This window comes from Hirsutella rhossiliensis, assembly GCF_020360975.1.
Source record: "Hirsutella rhossiliensis strain HR02 chromosome Unknown scaffold00033, whole genome shotgun sequence".
Classification (NCBI taxonomy): Eukaryota; Fungi; Ascomycota; class Sordariomycetes; order Hypocreales; family Ophiocordycipitaceae; genus Hirsutella; species Hirsutella rhossiliensis.
The window spans coordinates 1-17,657 of record NW_025408699.1 but is presented as its reverse complement, the minus strand read 5'-3'; the positions used below and the strand labels follow the sequence as shown (position 1 = coordinate 17,657).

At 56.1% G+C, this 17,657-nt stretch overlaps 4 protein-coding genes across 4 annotated transcripts; all 4 read left to right on the top strand.

Annotated features, from left to right (window-relative positions):
• Window positions 1–1,006: 1,006 nt before the first annotated feature.
• Window positions 1,007–2,005, top strand: HRG_11992 (uncharacterized protein; the record flags this gene model as incomplete). Its single annotated transcript, XM_044870462.1, has 1 exon — window positions 1,007–2,005. One exon carries the CDS (start codon window positions 1,007–1,009, stop codon window positions 2,003–2,005), a length of 999 nt encoding a protein of 332 aa, XP_044714441.1.
• Window positions 2,006–3,077: 1,072 nt separating this feature from the next.
• Window positions 3,078–3,374, top strand: HRG_11991 (uncharacterized protein; the record flags this gene model as incomplete). Its single annotated transcript, XM_044870461.1, has 1 exon — window positions 3,078–3,374. The coding sequence occupies one exon, from the start codon at window positions 3,078–3,080 to the stop codon at window positions 3,372–3,374; it is 297 nt and encodes a 98-aa protein (XP_044714440.1).
• Window positions 3,375–3,766: 392 nt separating this feature from the next.
• Window positions 3,767–4,198, top strand: HRG_11990 (uncharacterized protein; the record flags this gene model as incomplete). Its single annotated transcript, XM_044870460.1, has 1 exon — window positions 3,767–4,198. One exon carries the CDS (start codon window positions 3,767–3,769, stop codon window positions 4,196–4,198), a length of 432 nt encoding a protein of 143 aa, XP_044714439.1.
• Window positions 4,199–7,858: 3,660 nt separating this feature from the next.
• Window positions 7,859–9,074, top strand: HRG_11989 (PIF1 protein; the record flags this gene model as incomplete). Its single annotated transcript, XM_044870459.1, has 2 exons — window positions 7,859–7,895; window positions 7,996–9,074. The coding sequence occupies 2 exons, from the start codon at window positions 7,859–7,861 to the stop codon at window positions 9,072–9,074; spliced, it is 1,116 nt and encodes a 371-aa protein (XP_044714438.1).
• Window positions 9,075–17,657: the final 8,583 nt, after the last annotated feature.

The window sequence follows — 17,657 nt, the reverse complement described above, 5'->3', positions numbered from 1 at the left end:
CCCGTTCCTCAAGGCATTGGCGGATCCTGAAAGGGGCCGGTCTCCTGTGCCTTGAGGAACGAAGAGACGAAAGGATCCTTCTTCCGCGCCCTTCGCCACACCTCCACATCCTCTACCCTTACGCACGGACCGCATGCCGCTCCGTGCCCACCAGCCACTCTTCACCGCCACCTGTGCCTTGAGGAACGAAAGGCTCTTCCTTCCGCCCCTTCCGTAAACACGGACCGCATGGTGCCCCGTGCGCTCCCCAGCCACTCTTCACTGCCACCTACTTCCGGCCAAACAGAGCCACTGCTTCCTGCTGCCCGCTCGGCCCCTCTCCCGGGCCGCCTGACCGCTCCGGCCATGGCCTTGAGGAACGAAAGGCTCTTCCTTCCGCCCTTCCGTAAACACGGACCGCATGGTGCCCCGTGCGCTCCCAGCCACTCTTCACTGCCACCTACTTCCGGCCAAACAGAGCCACTGCTTCCTGCTGCCCGCTCCGGCCCCTCTCCCCGGGCCGCCTGACCGCTCCGGCCATGGCCTTGAGGAACGAAAGGCTCTTCCTTCCGCCCCTTCCGTAAACACGGACCGCATGGTGCCCCGTGCGCTCCCCAGCCACTCTTCACTGCCACCTACTTCCGGCCAAACAGAGCCACTGCTTCCTGCTGCCCGCTCCGGCCCCTCTCCCCGGGCCGCCTGACCGCTCCGGCCATGCTCCGGCCGGTCGGCGGCTCGCCCTCACTTCGTGACCGCCATTCTTCTACCAACCAGCGGGACCAAGGGTCTTGACCTGACCTACGCACTCCGTGAGCCCTCTGATCTTCCAACGCCGGATTCTTGCTGGGCGCCATAGCAGATCATTCCTCCCACTTCGTCCCAGCTCTCGTTCGCAGCACCATGCCGCGAGAACACCCAGCCACTGTCGCACCCGAAGAGGTTCACCGCACCTTGAGGGATCTTGAATCGCAGGCGTCCTATCGGCGCCGGTCCACAACGCCCTTCACCGCTTGCCAGAGTCCCCACGATGAGATCCTCCGTGTCTTGCGAGATATGGACCGCCAGCGCGCCGAAGACCGAACCCGCCGCCGTGAAGCTCAATCCCGATTTGCTGCACAGACGCCGCCGCCCGCCACTCCATCACCGAAACGACCTAGACAAGAGCAAGCGCCTCTCACTCCGCCGCCGACGCAGCCAAGGCGCTCCCCAAAGACCCCGGCCGATGCGAGAAACCGTTCAACTTCAACGAGACTCTGTCGAATCCATACTGCATCACTACAACGCCACTTTCCGCGTCAAGGAGCAGGCATCATCGACAAGATCCTGGTGCAACGAAGTTCCGGTTGCCCTCCAGGTAGAGGCTGCTAAATCTTTCTACCAAGCGTTTACCGAGGAACGGACGTTGCCGGTTTCCCACTGCGTCTTCTGCTATAGGAAGACACCGCCTTGCGAACTCGCCACCATACAGTGGAGGGATCGCTTGTCGCCCTCCATGCTGCAGGCGACCAAGACTGTCCAGAAGTGTGGCGCGTGCCTTCCGTCACACGAGGGCGCCAGAGTTGACGTGTGCCGCGAGTGTCGCGCCGGCTTCGACAGTGGACGGCTGCCCAAAGCCTGCTCGGTCAACAACATGGCCATCGGTTGCGAACATCGGTACCCCGAAGAGCTTGATGACCTCTCCCCCGTTGAAGAGAGACTCATTGCCCTGCATGCACCTTTTGGCTATATCACCAAGTTCACGGTCGACAACAAGACCCGTTCGGGAATCAGCTACCGCAAGCACGTGAAAGGACACATCGTCGTCTTCCCGAACAAAGTGGATGATCTTGTGGCCACGGTTCTTCCTCATCCCTTACTGCAGGCCATTGAGAACATCCACGTCTCTTGGAGCGGTCTGGCAAGCCTGGCTCCGCAGACGTCAGACACCTGCTTCAAGTGCGCAAATCTCGAGTGGCAGCTGCCCTGGCATGGCTGCAAAGGAACAACCCGCTCTACGAGGATATCGCAATTAACCAAGCAGAGATAGATGGCTGGCAGTATGCCGACGGCTCCACTGTTCCGACCGTCATCATGGACCGCATGCGAAGGAGGAACCGTCGACCGTTGAGAAGACACAAACGGACCACATAGTCACGGACACTGATCGAGGCTTGAGGAAAACAGCTTCAGAAGCATCGATGAACTGGTGAACTCGATCAACCCCACTTTGCGGCTGAATCCTGCGATTTAGATCGTACTCTGTCCCCGAGCAGACTCAACCATCCCTGGTGAGCCGGCGACTCTTGTCCCCGACTCGGCTGCCATCGGCCTGGAAGTTGACGCCGTCTGTGAGATGTCTGCTTCCGGCATGTTTCTCTCAATGGACCGGCTGCCTTCGCCGAGACCGATAAACTGTCGTTTCTGGCCGACATCGTCAACGCCAATCCGGATCGACATGGCAACTCTGTGCCGTGCGTTATGCAGGTCCAAACTGCGGGAGACCAGCCGTTTGTCCGAGTAGAGCGTGGTGCGGATTTTGCAGACAACTTGCACGAAGATTTCTTCCTCGAACATTTCCGAAGCTTTTTCCGTGGGAAGGGTGGCCTGAAATCAAAGGGCGACTCGAGTCACAGCCGACAAAGCGTTGTTGCCGACCGTCGTCCGAATCACTCGCTTAATTACTGGGCCAGATACGTATTGCAACGGCACGGAGGCCGATTTGCCACCCATCCTGTCTTTTGTTTCTTAGTATTCAACACCCTCCTTCGCTCCTCCAACCGCCGCATCAGCATGGTTCGTGTCGCTAAAGATTCCTTCCACAGGCTCGAGCAAGCGTATGCGAACTTGAACGAGGACCGACTGAAGAGAGCCGAGGCGGAGATGCGGGAGGCAAGGACCACGTCGGACCCTGACATATCGGTCTTGCTTCGCGAGCTGTCGATTTTGGCCACGCACAGCCGCTCTCGAACGAATCCCGTTTGCTTATGCGGAGGAAGATACAAGCTGTTAACATTTGGGCCGGTATGCCTGCAGTTTGGATTACCATCAGTCCCAACGACATTAATAATCCGATAAAGATGAAACTTGCCATTCATAGGCTGCACGATTATGACTCTGCAATGGAGCTTTTAGCCGATCTCCGTGAAAGGTACGACAGAATCGCCCTCAGCACCATGGATCCGGTTAGCTCGGCCATCTTCTTCCACCGAGAAATATCCTTATTCTTTGACAAGTACGTGAACACGGGCCAGGAATCGATCTTTGGAAAGATTAGCCACTACTACGCCACGGTGGAAACGAACGAGCGAGGCAGCCTCCACTTACATGGACTCCTCTGGCTGGACGGCAACATGCGGTTACCGAACCTGGTAGACGATATGGCCAATCCTGCGGAAGAAGGATACCGTGCCCAGTGACCCGGTACGTAGACTCTGTCTTTCACGAGTGTTTAGATGAAGATGCTGGAAAACCCTGCGACAACAGAGGAAGCCCATCCATCCCGTGGAGGAGGTCATGACCAGCACCTCGGCTCTCACTGCGGCCTTCGAAGACGAATCCAACTTCATCGCGTACTGTTGCCAAGTGCACTCCCACACGTACACCTGCCTCAAGTATTCTCTGAAGGATCGTTGAACAGGGTGCAGATCCACAGAGACGGACGGCCTGCCGCTTCAAAGCACCGTGGAAGATCGTCGACGAGACAGGGTTCACAGAGGACGGCTTGCTTCAGATCCGGCGCAACCATCCACTCGTCAATCGGTATAACAAGTCATTGGCGGTCGGCCTTCGTCATAACCATGACGTCTCGATGATCTTGACCAAAACCAAGGGCCTGGCCATGGTGTACTACATCACGAACTACGCCACCAAACTGGATACGCCGATGTGGAAACGCATTGCTCTTGCCGCCGAGGTTGCCCGCCAACTTCGCGAAGCCGGTCGTCCGACGTCTCGCGCACCAGATCCCACCCTGCCCGACGACAGGCAGCAGGCAGTATTGAATGAAAGCCGTCAATTCCTGATGAGAACGGCAAATCGGATCTTCTCCGAGCGACAACTCTCGGCCGTAGAGGTCTGTTACCATCTCCTTGGATATGACACCGACTTTACCAACGTGCCGCATTGGTCTTTCCTGAACCTGACGGCGCTCTATTGGGCAATCTTTCGGCTATGGGCACATCTCCGCCATCAGGCCGGCGAGCTGACGGACGCTGAACAGCCCCGGAGACAATCCGTCTGAGGCAAGGAGGGCGAACCCTTTATACCTGGACGCGTACGCGTACCGGGGCCATGTTCTACGAGACCTATGCCTGTACGACTATATGTCAATGATTCATTTGATGCGTCGAAAAGTCGGAGTGAAGACGACTCTCACATTTTCTCGATGGGCAGGATTCCGACTGTGACGGCTGGATGCAAAGCTTCGACGGCCAGACCAGTACGCCGTCCCGATCTTCCAAGGATACATCAGCGACGACCATGAGGACGATCACCCAGTGTATATTAAGCGGTACGCTCTAACCCCCCAGCAACATTTTGGCCCCGTCTGACAGCCTGTGCAGAAATTCGGTCCTACATTTGGCGTTATTCGTCCCTTGGGAAAACTTCGTTTCTGAAAGCCAAGGCGATATAACCGACATATGGACGAGGCATCGGGCCGGGCTTTGTCCCCGCCTCCGTTTCCATGTCTCCAACATTTGTCTTTTGAGAAAGTCTGCCGAAGACGCGCGTAAAGACACGAAGCTCTGGGCCAGTCGATCGGAGGGTGACGACACAATTGACGTTGAGTACCCACTGGACGACGGCCACTACGAGGATGAGCCTCCAGCGATGGCTCAACATCAGGCTTACACAGCTCTACTCCAGATTTTGCGGAATTCCGTGCAAAATACTGACGCCACAAAGGACTCCTCGTCCTCTTGGATCTAATACGCGACGTGCGTAAGGGGAACCTCGCTGGAGGACAACCTTTTGTCCAACGTCAGGAGGATCTGTACCTCAATATACCCCACGACCAAGGCGACACCTTGTGCCAATTCCCAATATTATCTCGAGATGATGTCCAAGCAGCAGCCAAGGCCCAAGACCTGTTGCATCTTCGAATGCTGGACGACATCGAGGTGGTTCTCAGGGCACCGTACTATCCACGAATGGCGCCGACATCGACGATACCCTAGCTCGCTACGGCGATATGGACACCGCCGCTGCGCTCACAGGCAGTGACCTCAATGAACAAGGCCCTCGAATGCTCGTTGACGTCACTCCGGCGACTAGCTTCGCGGAGATGGGGCACACCACCGCAGCCACCTTCACACTGAACTATCTACAGACCATGGCCCTTCAACTCGTTTGCGCATTTCTAGACAGGTATACGGCTAATCCGGACTCAGCTGGCCAACATCTCCAGTATACCGGCGGGCCGGGGGGCACGGGAAAGTCGAGGATCATCGATGCCCTGAAGGACGTGTTCGCGGCGAGAAACCAGCCACATCTTCTGCAGATAACCGGCACATCGGGCAGTTCGGCGGCCCAGATTGGCGGCACGACGATCCACTCGGCCTGTGGGTTAGATTCCCATCGCGATCCAAACAAACCGCCTCCCCCTTTCTCGGAGGCGAAGAAATGGATCTGGAAACAGAAGCTGGTACTCGTGATTGACGAGGTCAGTATGCTTGGGGGGGCCACTCTGCACAACGTCAGTCGTCATCTCCAGGCACTCCGTGACTGTCCGGACGAGCCATTTGGTGGGATGCCTGTAGTTCTGCTGATGGGAGACTTCTACCAGTTCGCCCCTGTGCGGAAACAAGCCTCCTGATCAATAGACCGCCGGACGGAACCCAGGCACCTCTGCGACAAGCGACCGTCTCTCACCATAGCGGCTGTAGATTGTGGCATCTGTTCAAAACCGTTGTGCTCCTCGAAGACCAGGTCCGGGCACGCGACGATCCCCAACTCGGCGCACTCCTGGATCGAGTTCGTGACGGGCGGCAGACACGGCAAGACCTCGACTTGCTCAACGCCAACATTGTAGGACGCTCCCAAATCACCTTCGACAATGGTTTGCGTGCTATAACGCCGCTGAACCGCACCCGCTGGGCCCTCAACATGGAAGCTGTCGTAGGCTGGGCGCGCTTCAACAAGCAACATATCCGTATCTTTATCTCGACTCACACCTGGCGCAACGGCACGCTTTCTCCAAACATCATAGCACAAACCATTGGACAAGGTGATGACTCTGTCTGCAAAGTCCCTGGTGTCTTTTTCTACGCCCAAGGTATGCCGGTGGTTGTGAACAAGAACATCTATACTGGCTTGAAAGTTGTCAACGGAGCCGAGTTTACTGCCGTGGACGTTATACTCGATCCCAATCACCCAGGATACTACTTGGCAGATGACGTGACAATCCACTTCGGGCCACCGCTAGGCATTCTTCTGCAGTCTCAAGAGACGAAAACGTTGGCGATACCGTCCCTGCCGTTGGGGACCGTGCTCATCCGACCCATGTCACATACGCTCGATTCGACTAACTCTCACTTCAAATTCTTGTCAGCAAGATGCACACGACGTGGATTACCCGTGGCACCAGCGTTTGTTCTTACCGATTACAAGGCCCAGGGTAAAACGTTCGTCGAAGTACTTTGGAGCTACGTGGAAATCGTGTGACCAATGGGGAACCCTCCAAATGCAATTTTACGAGCCTCTATGTGCAACTGTCCAGGTGCACTACGCTTCGGGGCATCAAGCTTCTCGGTCCCGTGAGACAGCATGATTTCATTGGCAATGGGCTGGATCAGGCCATAGTTGATGGAATGCAGAGACTTAAGAACTTGGCCGTAGAAACGAGACGAATGTACGAGAATTAGGGTTGCGAAAGATAGGCATACTGACCAAGTTCGGGAACGGGGGTCCTTTAGCACTGCCGGGCGCGTTGATACTTGCCGCCGGCCAACTAATGCTTTAGTCCGTTCCTCAAGGCATTGGCGGACCCTGGAAGGGGCCGGTCTCCTGTCCTGCTGAGGTGCCTTGAGGAACGAAGAGACGAAAGGATCCTTCTTCCGCCACCTCCGTCAGCTTGGGCCACTTAGCGCCCCGTGCCTTGTGCCTTGAGGAACGAAGAGACGAAAGGATCCTTCTTCCGCCCCTCCGTAGCTCGGGCCACTTGGCGCCCCGTGCGAGCTGCGCCAGCCTTCACCGCCACCTTCCACTCGGCTTCATGCCTTTCCCGAGCCACACAACAACTCTCCCTCTTTCCGTTCTCGCCTCCACCGCCCGCGTTGACCGCTCCGGCTCCGGCCCCGCTGCCCGGCCCCGCTACCCGGGCCGGAGCCCTACTTCGACCATGGTCCAGCCCGGCCCCCGATTGTCCATTTGGATACGGATCCTGTGCTGGGAGACGGTCTACCCAGAAATCGACGTCATGGGGCCCTTGTCGTATGGGCAAGGACGCCATCCACTCCGCCAAGAACCGTACAACACATGATTGGCCCTCCCGTTTTGCGGGATGCTTCTAACCCTAAGCCCCTCACTTCGTAACCGCCGCCATCCCCTGCGATAGCGGAGCCATGAACCGACGTCTCCGTCTGCCCATCTATCCTTCACGCAAGCACCTCTGAGCTTCGGCAGACTACCCCGTCCATGAGCATTCGAAACCTTTGCTGAGTTTCTCGATCACATGTCGTGGTCGCCGTCTTGCTCCCAGGTGCCAGTAATAGACTGTTTCTTTCCTTCTTCCATGCACTCGTTCGGAACCATCCTTGCACCATGCCGCGAGAACCCAGCCACGGTCTCACCCGAAGAGGTTCGCCGCACCTTAAGGGATCTTGAATCGCGCCGGTCCTATCAGCGCCGGTCACAGACTGTCAGAGTTCCCCATGACGAGATCCTCCGTGTCTTGCACGATATGGATCGCCGGCGCGCCGAAGACCAAACCCGCCGCCGTGAAGCTCAATACCAATATGCCGCACACACGCAGCCGCCAGCCACTCCATCACCAAAACGACCTAGAAGAGCAAGCACTTCACTCCACCGCCCACGCAGCCAAGGCGCCCCCAAAAGGCCCCGGCCGATGCGAAACCGTTCAACTCCAGCGGGACTCTGTCGAGTCCACTCTACATCACTATGACGCCTGTTTCCGCGTCAAGGAGCTTGCGTCATCAACGCGATCCTGGTGCCACGAAGTTCCACTTGCCCTTCAGGTTGAGGCCTCCAAGTCTTTCTACCAAGCGTTTACGGATGAGAGGACGTTGCCGGTCTCCCACTGCGTCTTCTGCTACAGGAAGACATCGCCTTGCGAACTCACCACCATGCAGTGGAGGGGTCGTCTGTCACCCTTGCTGCTACAGACGGCCATGGCTCTCCAGGAGTGTGATGCGTGCCTTCCGTCGCACGAGGGCGCCGGAGTTGACGTGTGCCGCGAGTGTCGCGCCAGCTTCGACAGTGGGCGGCTGCCTAAGGCCTGCTCGGTCAACAACATGGCCATCGGTTGTGAGCACCGGTACCCCGAAGAGCTTGATGACCTCTCTCCCGTCGAAGAGAGACTCATTGCCCTGCATGCACCTTTTGGCTATATCACTAAGTTCACCGTCGACAACAAGACCCGTTCGGGAATCAGTTACCGCAAGCACGTGAAAGGACATATTGTCGTCTTTCCGAACAAAGTGGACGATCTCGTGGCCACGGTTCTTCCTCATCCCTTGCTGCAGGCCATCGAGAACATTCACGTCTCTTGGAGCGGTTCGGCTAAGCCTGGCTCCGCAGACGTCAGAAACCTGCTTCAGGTGCGCAAATCTCGAGTGGCAGCTGCCTTGGCATGGCTACAAAGGAACAACCCGCTTTATGAGGGTATCGCAATCAACCAAGCAGAGATGGATGGCTGGCGGTATGCCGACGGCTCCACTGTTCCGACCGTCATCATGGACCGCATGCAGAGAGAGGAACCGTCGACTGTTGAGAAGACACAAACGGACCACATAGTCCCGGACACCGATCGAGGCTTGCAGGAAAACAGCTTTAGAAGCATCGATGAACTGGTGAACTCGATCGATCCTACTTTCATCGCCGAATCTTGCGATTTGAACTGTACTCTGTCGACCGAGCAGACTCAACCCTCCTGGTGAGCCGGTGACTCTTGTCCCCGACTCGGCTGCCATCGGCCAGGAAGTGGACACTGTCTGTGAGACGTCTACATCCGGCATGTTTCTCTCGATGGTCCGGCTGCCTTCGCCGAGTCCGATAAACTGTCGTTTCTGGCCGACATCGTCAACGCCAATCCGGATCGACATGGCAACTCTGTGCTGTGCGTTATGCAGGTCCAAACTACGGGAGACCAGCCGTTTGTCCGAGTAGAGCGTGGTGCGGATTTTGCAGACAACCTGCACGAAGATTTCTTCCTCGAACATTTCGAAGCTTTTCCCGTGGGAAGGGCGGCCCGAAATCGAAGTGCGACTCGAGTCACAGACGACAAGGCGGCCCTGCCGACCGTCGTCCGAATCACTCGCTTAATTACTGGGCCAAATACGTATTGCAACGGCATGGAGGCCGGTTCGCCACCCATCCTGTCTTTTGTTTCTTAGTATTCAACACCCTCCTCCGCTCCTCCAACCGCCGCATCAGCATGGTTCGTGTCGCTAAAGATTCCTTCAACAGGTTTGAGCAGGCCTATGCGAACTTGACCGAGGACCGACTGAAGAGGGCCGAGGCGGAGATGCGGGAGACAAGGACTACGTCGGACCCCGACATATCGCTCTTGCTCCGCGAGCTGTCGATTTTGGTCATGCACAGCCGCTCTCCAACGAATCCCGTCTGCTTATGCGGAGGAAGATCCAAGCTCTGGACATTTGGGCCGGTATGCCTGCAATCTGGATTACCATCAGTCCCAACGACATAAATAATCCGGTAAAGATGAAGCTTGCCATTCATAGGCTCCATGATTATGAGTCTGCAAAGGAGCTTTTGGCCGATCTCCGTGAAAGGTACGACAGAATCGCCCTCAGCACCATGGATCCGGTCAGCTCGGCCATCTTCTTCCACCGAGAAATATCTCTATTCTTTGACAAATACGTGAACACAGGCCAGAATCGATCTTCGGGAAGATCAGCCACTACTACGCCACGGTGGAAACGAACGAGCGAGGCAGCCTCCACTTGCATGGACTCCTCTGGCTGGACGGCAACATGCGGTTACCGAACCTGATGGGCGACATGGCCAATCCCGCGGAAGAATCGTATCGTGCCCAGGTGATCCGATACATAGACTCCGTCTTTCATGAGTGCCTAGATGAAGATGCCGGAAAAGCCGTGCGACAATAGAGGAAGCCCATCGAACCCGTGGAGGAGGTCATGAGGAGCACCTTGGCTCTCACTTCGGCCTTTGAAGACGAATCCAATTTCATCGCGTACTGTTGCCAAGTGCACTCCCACATACACCTGCCTTAAGTATTCTCTAAAGGGTCATCGAACAGGGGCAGATCAACAGAGACGGACAGCCTGCCGCTTCAAGGCACCGTGGAAGATCTTCGAGGAGACAGGCTTCACAGAGGATGGCTTGCTTCAGATCCGGCGCAACCATCCACTCGTCAACCGGTACAACAAGTCGTTGGCGGTCGGCCTTCGTCATAATCACGACGTCTCGATGATCTTGACCAAAACCAAGGGCCTGGCCATGGTGTACTACATCACGAACTACGCCACCAAACTGGATACGCCGATGTGGAAGCACATTGCCTCGCCACCGAGGTTGCCCGCCAACTCCGCGAAGCCGGTGGTGCGAGGTGTCGCGCGCCAGGTCCCACCCTGCCCGACGACAGGCAGCAGGCAGTTTTAAACAAGAGCCGTCAGTTCCTGATGAGAACGGCAAATCGGATCTTCTCCGAGCGACAACTCTCGGCCGTCGAGGTCTGTTACCACCTCCTTGGATATGACACCGACTTTACCAACGTGCCGCATTGGTCGTTCCTGAACTTGACGGCCCTCTACTGGACAATCTTTCGGCTATGGGCACATCTCCGCCACCAGGCCGGCGAGCTGACGGACGCTGAACAGCCCCCGGAGACCATCCCTCTGAGGCAAGGAGGGCGAACGCTTCTATGCTTAGATGCGTACGCCTACCGGGGCCATGTTCTACGGGACTTATGCCTGTATGACTACATGTCGATGATTCATTTGGTGCGTCGAAAGGGTCGGAGTGAAGATGAATCTCACATTTTCTCGATGGGCAGGATTCCGACTGTGACGGCTGGATGCAAAAGCTTCGACGGCCCGACCAGTACGCCGTCCCGATCTTCCAAGGATACATCAGCGACGACCATGACGACGATCACCCAGTGTATATTAAGCGGTACTCTCTAACCCCCCGGCACCGTTTTGGCTCCGTCTGACGGCCTGTGCAGAAATTCTGTCCTACATTTGGCGTTATTCGTCCCTTGGAAAACTTCATTTCTGAGAGCCAAGGCGATATAACCGACATATGGACGACGCATCGAGCGCGGCTTTGTCCCCGCCTCCGTTTCTACGTCTCCAACATTTGTCTTTTGAGAAAGTCTGCCGAGGACGCGCGTAAAGACGCGAAGCTCTGGGCCACTCGATCGGAGGTGACGACACAATTGACGTCAGTACCCACTTGACGATGGCCGCTACGAAGAGCCTCCAGCGATGGCCCATCGTCAGGCCTACAGAGCTCTACTCAGATTTTGCGAAATGCCGTGCAAGATACAGACGCCACGAAAGACTCCCCGTCCTTGAGGTTTAATACGCGACCTGTGCGAAGAGAACCCGGCTGAAGAAGAACAGCCTTTTGTGCTACGTCAGGAGGATTTGTACCGGAATATACCCCATGATCAAGGTGACGCCTTGTGCCAATTTCAATCTCTCGAGACGATGTCAAGCAGCGGCCAAAGCCCAACGACTATTGCATCTTCGGATGCTGGATGATATCGAGGCTGGTTCTCAGCGCACCGTACTGTCCGCGAATGGCACCGACATTGACGATACCCTAGCTCGTTACGGCGATATGGAGTCCGCCGCTGCGCTCCCGGGTAGTGACCTCGATGAACAAGGCCCTCGGATGCTTGTCGACGTCAGTCCGGTCACTAGCTTCGTGGAGATGGGACGCACCACCGCCGCTAGCTTTACACTGAACTATCTACAGACCATGGCCCTTCAACTCGTTTGCGTATTTCTGGACAAGTATACTGCCGATCCGGACTCAGCTGGTCAGCATCTTCAATATACCGGCGGGCCGGGAGGCACAGGAAAGTCAAGGATTATCGATGCCCTGAAGGGCGTGTTCGCGGCGAGACCAGCCACATCTTCTGCAGATAACCGGCACATCAGGCAGTTCGGCGGCCCAGATTGGCGGCACGACGATCCACTCGGCCTGTGGGTTAGATTCCCATCGCGATCCAAACAAACCGCCTCCCCCCTTCTCGGAGGCGAAGAAATGGATATGGAAACTGAAGCTGGTACTCGTGATTGACGAGGTCAGTATGCTGGGAGGAGCCACTCTGCACAACGTCAGTCGTCACCTGCAGGCACTCCGTGACTGTCCGGACGAACCGTTTGGCGGCATGCCCGTCGTTCTACTGATGGGAGACTTCTACCAGTTCGCCCCGTGCGGAAACAAGCCTCCTGATCAACAGACCGCCGGACCGAACACAGACCCCCCTGCGACAAGCCACCATCTCTCACCACAGCGGCTGCAGATTGTGGCATCTGTTCAAAACCGTGGTGCTCCTCGAAGACCAAGTCCGCGCACGCAACGATCCCCAACTCCGTGCACTCCTGGATCGAGTTCGTAACGGGCGCCAGACCCATGAAGATCTGAGCTTGCTCAATGCCAACATTGTAGGACGCTCGCAAATCACCTTCCACGATGGTTTGCGCGCTATAACGCCGCTGAACCGCGGTGGGCCCTCAACATGGAAGCTGTTGTGGGCTGGGCGCGCTTCAACCAGCGGCATATCCGTATCTTTGTCTCGACTCACACCTGGCGTAGCGGCGCGCTTTCTCCAGACATCGTAGTGCGAACCATCGGACAAGGCGACGACTCTGCCTGCAAAGTCCCCGGCGTCTTCTTCTACGCCCAGGGCATGCCCGTGGTTGTGAACAAGAACATCTACACTGGCCTGAAGGTTGTGAATGGGGCCGACTTTACCGCCGTGGACGTGATAATCGATCCCAATCACCCGGGATACTGCTTGGCAGATGACGTGACCATCCACTTCGGGCCACCGCTCGGCATTCTTCTGCAGTCCGAGGACGAAAGCCTTGGCGATACCATCCCTCCCGGTCGGGACAGTGCTCATCAGACCCATGTCGCATACGCTCGATTCGACTAGCTCTCACTTCAAATTCTTGTCGGCAAGATGCACGACGTGGATTACCCGTTGCGCCAGCGTTCGTCCTCACTGACTATAAATCTCAGGGTAAAACATTTGTAGAAGTACTCTTGGAGCTGCGTGGAAATCGTCTGACCAATGGCGAACCCTCCAAATGCGATTTCACGAGCCTCTATGTTCAACTGTCCAGGTGTACTCGGGGTTGACTAGCGGGGTCCAGGCCCCCTCTCCTACGGAGAGGGGTCACAAAACTTGTTTCTTTGACGGTTGTTGGAATACTAACCTGCTGAGTAACCCGTGCAATCGGGATACCATCACGGTTCATGCACGACTCACGTGACACCTACCCGCGATCAGGGCACGCAGCCCCGGCTGCATGCCCCATACCAGGTGCACATTCCGTTTCTTGTGAATAGCTTCCTCTTCCTAGTTAGTTACAATTGAAGTCATCACCGGTTACCCTACCTGTCGTGACTGTGACTCAGCCTACAGCTTGTGCGCATGCGTATCTGTAGGCACATAGGTGCCTACCATCACTGATCAGTGGTTCCAGGTCCCGAAGGAGCCACAGAGCAGCAAGGTAGACGAAGAGTCACCGATCTGATCCGCCTGCAATTCACCGTGCCGTTCGGAGAAAGTGATACTTTCCTCTACGGGTAGAAGAGACAAACTCCGTGATTCGTTCCGCCGAGCAACTCACCGACCGTTCGAAGACGACAAGTTTGTGCTAAGAGCAGGAGACACTCCTTATTCCGATCCGCCTTCAACTCACTGTGCCGTTCGGAAGAAAGAAGCAGAACCTACGGCTAACCTATTGCTATTCCTAACTGCCGTTCCGCCGAGCAACTCACCGACCGTTCGAAGGAAAGGAAAGACATAGCAGCTGCGTCAGCAACGCATTCCGACTCCCTCGCGATTGTGCTTTAATCAGTACAATTGATTACTACCATTCACCTCCGACACTATGTCTGCAGGACCTAGCAGCAGTGCCCGGGAGGCAGTAGTAATACCCCGTCCCTACTATCTATATTGCTCGCGATCCCCAAGCCAGGAGAGAGTGCAAGGATGGCTGGACAAATATACTGGCATACCGATCGACCTGTCAGACATTGACCTATCCCTCTGGCATACCCTGTGAACCCAGAGGAAGAGCCAACGCCACGCCACCTGATCACAACTCGCCCGTGCGTGGACCGACTATGAGAGAGCCAATGTAGGAAGAATCGACACTCTTATTATGTTCCAAGAGCACTTCGAAGGATGGAATAGTGCACTCTTCGGAAGGATTGAGCCAACGATTCGAGCTGCATTCGTCAACTATCTTCGTACGAAGGAAGTGATCACTGGCCCCTTGAGAAGATGCCGACATGACTATCTTCTCGCTTCCCTCGTCACCGAAGAATATTGGGAAACCCAGGATACCCCGGTCACCTCCATCGACGAAGGAGCACAACCCGTGCCCGCAGCGATCCCTTGCCCTCACCACCTATGCAACCGCCTGTACAACCTGTCCAGCAGGCCACTCAATCCGTCACCCCAACCGCTTTTACAAACGCTCCGACGAGCTACACCTTCCTCACCGCACAAGGATAGCTCCCAGGTAACACCAGCTCCCTATTACCTACCCCAATTCAGTGGCGATTCCCCCAAGAGCCAAGTCAGATCCGCCACAATACACCCCATACCGCACATTGCCACCACGAGACGTGCCGAACACCCCGACCAATGCCCAGACTCTCGCCCTCTTCGTCAAGATTTGGAATAAGGAAGATGCCTACTCAGGTCAACCTTACGATCTCCTTGACGATAAGATCAGGAACTTCTAACCACCTGCCGTTCGGTTGAAGTCCCCGAGAGTCAGCTACACGCCTTTCTCCCCGCCCTTACAGGTCGAGCAAAGACCTACGACCTTTATCTTGACCCAGACCTCACGTTCGCCGCCGCTTACCGACAACTTAAGCAACATTTCGATACCAACGTGAATCTGGAGCATTACCATACGGACTGGTCAACTATCACCTTCAACAGTGTCATGTAACCACAGTGACAAGGACCTCCACGCTGTGCTTGATATAATGCTTGACAAGCTCCAATTGTGTCAACGAGCGATTGGGCCGGAAATAGCTGGCGAAAGCAACCTCCGCAACGCAGTCATCCGCGCTTGCCGTGGAACGCCTGAGCTCAAGCAAGCCTTGTACCGGCCGCCCATTGCGAACAACTCTTTGCCGACCTCCGCGCCTCTATTGAACTTGCGATCACGGACAACGGTAGCACCCAATGGTATACCGACCGCAAGTATCAACAGAATAGACCCCCTTCCGCAACAATAACAGCGCGAACCCAAACGACAGCCGCAGAGAAAGAAGGCGTGCTTCATCTGCGGCAAAGCTGGCTGTTGGTCTACCAAGCATACCATAGAAGAACGGAAACAATCACGGATGTATTTCCTTAATGCCCACAATGCCTCCGACACGACCCGGACTTCGCCATGTTCCTCGCCGAATTCGAAGGTCATGAACTTGACGAGACCCTGTCCTGACTATGATACTGCCAATGAAATTGACGATGAAGACCCAGCGATTGGCTCGCTGTTCTTCACGCAATCATTCCTCGCAGATTACGCTGTTTTACACCGTCTGACTAAGGAAGATGCCTATAGCGCTCCTCAAAAGGCCCGGCACAACAATTCCTTGTCGATGACCGTTACACAACGCGTTATCAGGGCATCATGCTCGACACAGGTGCTTCCGACGTTTCAACCGCTGGCCTAGACCAATTCCATGCCTGGCAGCGCGAAGACCACTGCGCTACCCTCGATACCACCCGCGCAGGCCAGGCAGGCATCTCCTTTGGAGATGGACCCCGGATTGTGTCTGTCGGTGCGACCGCGATTCGCACGGCATTCGGGCCCGTTGATTTCCACGTTCTTCCCACTAAGAACCGTTCCTCCTCTCCCTAGCCGATATGGACCGGCTAGGCTTGTTTTTCAACAATCAGACCAACGAAGTCGTCCGCGATGACATTCGCGTTCCCGCAGTACGTAAATGGGGCCACGCATGGTTCCATGTAGGTGAAGAAGAGACTGCGAGTATTCCTGACCGAACGCGAATTGCGACGACTTCACCGACGATTCGGTCACCCGGCCACAGCTAGACTCCACCGACTGCTTAGATGTGCCGGGCATGATGATATTGATGAGCAGTCAATCCGTGAGATCACGAGGATGTGCCACCACTGTCAAATCAACGGCACCTCCCCCCAACGCTTCAGGTTTACCCTTAGAGACGACCGCGAGTTCAATTTCGAGATAACCGCGGATGTAGTCCAAATAGGCGGAAAGCCTGTGCTACACGTGATCGACGAAGCCACAGCGTTCCAAGGCGCCAGGTTCCTCCCTCGATGACCGCCCGAGACACCTGGGAAACGCTACGGATGCTGTGGATAGACACCTACCAAGGCCCCGGACTTTATGCGCCGATGCACTAACTTTGCAGCAGAGGAGTTCCAAAAGAGGCATCGCTGATGGGTATCACTTGCAGGCAGGTGCCTATCGAAGCCCACAACTCGATTGGAAGGTAGAAAAGGCACACGGCCCCTCCGCCGCGCCTACGATATCCTCCAAGCAGAGTTGGGTGAGTCGAAGCCCAGATGCCCTCCTCCAAATGGCTGTAAAGGCAGTCAATGACACAGCCGGCCCGGATGGCCTTGTCCCTACCCTCCTCGTCTTCGGCGCATACCCACGAATCAACCACGATTCACCGCCCTCTCCCCTATGATCAAGCGCGCAGAGGCTATTCGGAAAGCCATGGCAGCCCTGCACGTGCTGCCGCTGCCCGTCAGGTTAGAGATGCCTCAACACGAGGAATGGACCAAATGTAGAGCGCGCTGCAGAGCTTCCCCTGCAGAGCGAGGTCCTCGTGTGGAGAGAGGCTGACGGCTGGACCGGCCCGTGGATCGTTATCGGCAATAACGGCCACGAAATAACAATCAATCATGTCAATGGCCCCCGCAACTTCAGGATCACAGCGGTCAAGAAATACCACCGTGATCCTCAGGCCCCCTCATCACAACCCGACGACTCGCAGCCAAATCCCCGACGAGTCGACCCAATGCACTAACCCGATCAAGATGATGCCCCTGCCCTGTGCTCCTACCTGAACAACGCCGACGAGGACGCCCCAAAGGCTCAAGAACAAGCCCAAGACCGGCGTAGCCAACCTGTCAAAGAAGGAAGTTAATCACTATGATCACGCTGTTCAATTGCGCCGCGAAGGCCACATCACCACACCAGGTGCCCCCTTTGAACAGTCCGATGCCCAGAGATTAACAACCTAATCGCACAGGGTGTGTTTGAGTTCATTCGTTT